This window comes from Eptatretus burgeri, unplaced genomic scaffold (assembly GCF_056783735.1).
Source record: "Eptatretus burgeri isolate ZD-2024b unplaced genomic scaffold, Ebu_testis_v1 Ebu_testis_scaffold_97, whole genome shotgun sequence".
Lineage (NCBI taxonomy): Eukaryota > Metazoa > Chordata > Myxini > Myxiniformes > Myxinidae > Eptatretus > Eptatretus burgeri.
The window spans coordinates 62,501-67,500 of NW_028222047.1; the positions used below are offsets into that span (position 1 = coordinate 62,501).

The 5,000-nt window shown below is 46.9% G+C and overlaps 1 protein-coding gene across 7 annotated transcripts in view; it reads left to right on the top strand.

Moving 5' to 3' along the window:
* The window catches only part of LOC147007574 (uncharacterized), a 44,242-nt gene that overhangs the window by 7,302 nt on the left and 31,940 nt on the right, over window positions 1-5,000 (top strand). For all 7 annotated transcript variants that reach the window (XM_085866874.1, XM_085866879.1, XM_085866875.1 and 4 more), the window contains exon 2: window positions 4,234-5,000. This exon is cut by the window's right edge and continues 540 nt beyond it. In XM_085866874.1, coding sequence (XP_085723000.1) covers window positions 4,234-4,845 — 612 coding nt within the window. In that variant the 3' untranslated portion in view covers window positions 4,846-5,000. The remainder of the gene's footprint in view (window positions 1-4,233) is intronic.

Here is a 5,000-nt window from a genome sequence, read left to right on the forward strand (position 1 = left end):
ACCATGAGATTCATTTTCAGATCGGGATTCAGTCAGATTCGACCTCTGAGGATAGTGAGAGGTCAATGACCTCAATTACATTAAAATTGTCATTTTTTTCACGATTCTGGTGCAGTTTTTCTGTTTTGGGAATCATTAAAAAGGTATGTTGCCATGTGTTGGTCCCTTTATCTTTTGGAGAGCCTTTATTCATAATCACAGGATGTAACCATGACTGAACAAGTGCTTTAAATGAGGTCAGTGACCTCAGAAAACAAATTTATTGAAATACACATTTCGGTTATTGTGGTGTCCAGAACAGCTTGCATGAAATCGTGTTGTAAGATCATCTGTGCAACCTTAATTTTCAATGTGCACTGAACATAGTCTATAAGGTTAAAGTACAGTGAGGTCAGTTTACTCAGACACATGTATAGTACATACCGGTACATGTACTACACACACATTATCCATTTCGACGCATAAATATAAAGGTGTCTGATTGCACCGAACAGTCTCTCGAACATGCGCATAATGCAGTGCACTTGAGTGCAGCCTTGGTGCACTTGCAGCGGCCGGTACATCCCTTCTCGCAGTCGCCGTGGATCAGTTCGTGGTAAGATTTTGATGCCTCTGGCAGTGTCGTCCAAAGAGGCTGCCACCCAGAGGCCTCCTTTGTCCAACCCCAGTCAGATGGGATTGGTAACTCTGCATTCAGGACCAGAGTTTGGTTCCAGCAGTTGCCCTGGAGTGATGCACGCTTGATGTGCTGCTGGAGTGCTGCCTGCGTTGGGGGAATGTTTTCTAGAGCCCTAGACTTGTGTGCGAAGAGCTGTTTCCTCGCATCGTTCCCTTCCATGGTGTCCCTGGTGCGGTCATACATCAGCACAACGAAGCGCTCCAGCAGTGACATTGACTCCTCACTGACATCACTTGGCATGCCGAAGAGTTCTTCAAAGGCATCAGTCACCTGTGGGAACACTTTCCAAATCTCCCAGGCAGTCTTCTTCCCTCTGCCAGCGAAAGAAGACACAGTGTCGCACCCTGTGAGGGCATGGAAGATGGGGAGGGTAGCACATTGTCTTGGGTTCATGGCGGCAGCCAGTTGGTGAACAGCTATGTACCAGAAGCTGGATCCAGCACCAAGAGCTATCCACAGCTCGTCAGGATTGATGTTGTTGAATGAAGCCACAGCCAGCACCACGACATCAGTATCCACAGTGCATATTGCCACCTTCCTGATCCCCTTCTGCACAGCATCTGCCACATGTAGAAGCAGGCGAGTGTCCGCGTCCTCGTGTGAACATGGGGCGAGGCTGGTCAAGTCGGACTCGGCAGGAGAGCACAGGACCTCAGTTCCACATGTTGCATACATTTCCTTGCCATCTGCTATTGGAAGACGAATGGCCTCTCGTGACAGGAAACCAAAGAGCTCAGTCTTGTTTTGATCCACACAAAGGAAGTCCTTCCAGTAATTAGGCATGACGATAGAGGGAGCCACTCTCTTCTTTCTCTAACTGGCTTCGTGCACAGTTCCAGTCTTTCTTCAACAAACTTTGTGTACTGCTCCTCACCAAGGGACTCAATCTTCCTCACCGTTTCTGCCACTGGGGGTGTCCATGATGTCTCTCGTGTCAAGGACCAGTAGATCTTGAGTGTTCTCGAGGAAGGGATTCCCCATCTCTTCAAACACTGCTATGAGTGCTCTGACATCCTTCATAAAGGCTGCTTGCACTCCAGGTTTCTGGTCATTGTGAAGATGCCCAGTGTCGTGAGCACCGCCATGTCCTCTTGTCGCCTGCTCTTCAAACTCTGCAGTGATCCTGGCTATTTCTGGCCCTGCCACCATCCAGCGTCTGAGTGCCCCAGGGTTTCCTGCCAGTCCAATAGCTCCACCAGACCCTTTGACCACAGCGTTGTTCTGTTCATGACATTGGTCAATTGCCATGGCAGAGAACTTGTTGCTGGTCTTGTGTACCACAAACTTCCCAGACTTGAATTCTGCCAGGACATCTTGGTGTTTGTCATCAATATTTCATTCATTGGCATCAATATTTGAAATGTTGAGGTAATTGACCTCTCACTGTCCTCAGAGGTCAAAGCTCGACATCTGAAAAAACTACCAACACTGTGTGGAATATGTAGACATTTTTATTGGAACACAAATGCCTGGTTTGTACATGATAAACATGTTTACCATTAACCAATGACACCAAACATCAATATTTTGATACATTGAGGTCATTGACCTCTCACGGTCCTCAGAGGTCAAATCTGCCTTACCTCCCGATCTGAAAATGAAGCTAATGGCATGTACTAACACTGGTAGAAATTTCATGCTTTCGTCATAATTTGCACAATTCTTATGATATGAGAGATTATCAGCTGTACTATAGGGATTTCATGTCCCTGATATACACAGGAATCCAGCGAGCGTAATTTGGGTGGTCCAAGGCAAAGAGCCAGGAGGTCAATGTCTCAAGTACAGCAATGAAGAGTGAGAAGTTTCTCTCACCATGAGAACGAACAAAGATGAGGACCAGGATTTCTAATCGCAGAATTATGTCCCAGTACTCAAAGGTGGGATTCTTTGCACACATTTCTTTCTTCCAGTCATTGAAGGCTGCTTCATCATGAGGACCGAGCTTCTCGAGGCATGCATCCTGCTGCAGTTTGGCAAGGGAAAGTGCGCTGATCTGATGGGCATGCCTCGTCCTTGTCAAGTGAGTTACATGAACAATGTATGGATCTCGGAAAGTTTGAATATGCGAGTTCCGTCTTCAATTCTGCTTTCTATATTAGAAACCAGCTCTGCAAACACTCGGACCTGCATCATTTTCTGATCAATAGTGGATGTGGTATTGTCTTCCTGCTTTTCTCTTTCCATACTTTTATAGCGATTCTTGAAAGCTGTTAGACATTTATTGTGATACTTAGCTTCAATAGCTACTAAATCACCTCCTGCAATTCTTGCTCGCAAGTCTTTGTCTTTCAATGCTGTGGCCATATCTCTGAGTGTCATTTCCAGTCCTAAAGTAGAACAGTTGTGCAACTTGCCTTGAGTTTTTCTCCAGAAGATGCAGTCTTTCATAGTTGAAGATGACTCATTTGTTTGGCGTTTAGACTTTCTTTCATCCTGTTCAGTACTTTTTCGCTTTTGTCTATCTCTTGCTCTTTCAAGCTTTGAGCAAGCAAACTTCAGTTTACATGCTTTATGCCATTTTGCACAATTTTCAAGAAGTTCAGCAGCAGTGTCACATCCGCTGTAGGCTAACTCAACTGGAAGTGCTTGGAGTTCATAAAATCCCTCCACATTCTGCAGGAAATCATCATATGAAGCTGGTCCTTCTCCATCTGACCTTTCAGCAGGACACTTTAAATCACCATCTTTCAAACCACATATTATGCACTTTTCCCAATCCATTCTGCTTGGGATCGATATTCGTCTTCCTGAAAAGAGACCAAGACAAGCACATATATTATGTTTAAGCAATTACAGACAGAGTGGAAAAATAAAAAGCCAGGGTGAGGCAAACTTGTTAATTCCTCCTCAATTATAAACCTGCGATCGGATCTACTCGGGGCAAATTTGGCCTCATGGCAAAAAACATTGACCTTTGGGGAAAATTTGACCATTTTGGAGAGAAAAGTGACATTTTTGGGGGCGTGGGAACGTAACAAGAATAAAAACATGCTTGACTGATTCTCATCCTACATTTAACAACTGCTGCACTACTGCAGCAATGTGAAAACCTTCCAGATTAACAAAAACCTATGTTATATGTGGTATTAATACAGTATTACAACATGTGACCTTTGACCTCGGCACCCCAGACCGGGCCCCCACAGCCTCTAGAATGTTCCTATGGGACCTGTATAGTAAGTGTGCAAAATGTGGCGCTTTAATCCAGTTTGTCATGATCTTGCAAAAAATTGGCGCTAAGCAACCGGACTATGACATATAGCGTTGTGTATGATCCACCGGTCTACCACCACCTTCCTCTTTCCCGAGCAGCCCCGCCCCGCACTCACCCTCACAGCCCCCCTCCGCGCGCTCTCTGACGTCACCAAGCCGCACTGTAAAGAGTCCGCCCCTCCCCCCCCCGCACGCTCTCTGACTTCACCAACGTTCACAAAGGAGTGTGACATATCACTCAGAGACAGCAACGACCTTTTAGAGCCTTTCCCTATCATCAACGGTGTCAAGCAGGGCTGTGTTCTTGCACCTACCCTTTTCTCCATCTTCTTCAGCAGCAGGCCACAGAAGATCTTGATGATGAAGACGGCGTCTACATCCGATATCACACTGACGGCAGCTTGTTCAACCTGAGGCGACTTCAGACCCACACGAAGACCATGGAGCAACTGATCCGAGAGCTTTTGTTTACCGATGATGCTGCCCTTGTTGCTCACACTGAGACAGCCCTGCAGCGTTTAACATCCTGCTTCGCAGAGGCTGCGCAGCTCTTCGGACTTGAAGTCAGCCTGAAGAACACACAAGTCTTGCATCAACCCTCACTCCAGGAAGAGTACCACCCTCCTCACATCTCCATTGGCCAGTCGGAGCTGAAGACAGTCCACCAGTTCTGCTACCTGGGGTGCACCATATCTTCAGATGCCAAGATCGACAAGGAAATCGACAACAGACTGGCGAAAGCAAGCAGTGCATTTGGAAGACTCGACAAGCGAGTGTGGAACAATCGGCATCTGAAGAAGGGCACAAAGATCAACGTGTACCATGTAATCCGGACTGACCACACTCCTGTACGGTGCCGAGTCATGGGTTACCTACCGTCGTCACCTACGACTCCTCGAGCGTTTCCACCAGCGCTGTCTTCGCTCCATCCTCAACATTCACTGGAGTGACTTCGTCACCAACATTGTAGTTCTTGAACGAGCGGAGGTTTATAGCATGGAGGTCATGTTGCTGAAAACTCAGCAATGCTGGGCAGGGCGCGTTTCCAGAATGGAGGATCACCGCCTGCCCAAGGTCGTGCTGTATGGAGAGCTGCCCTCTGGCC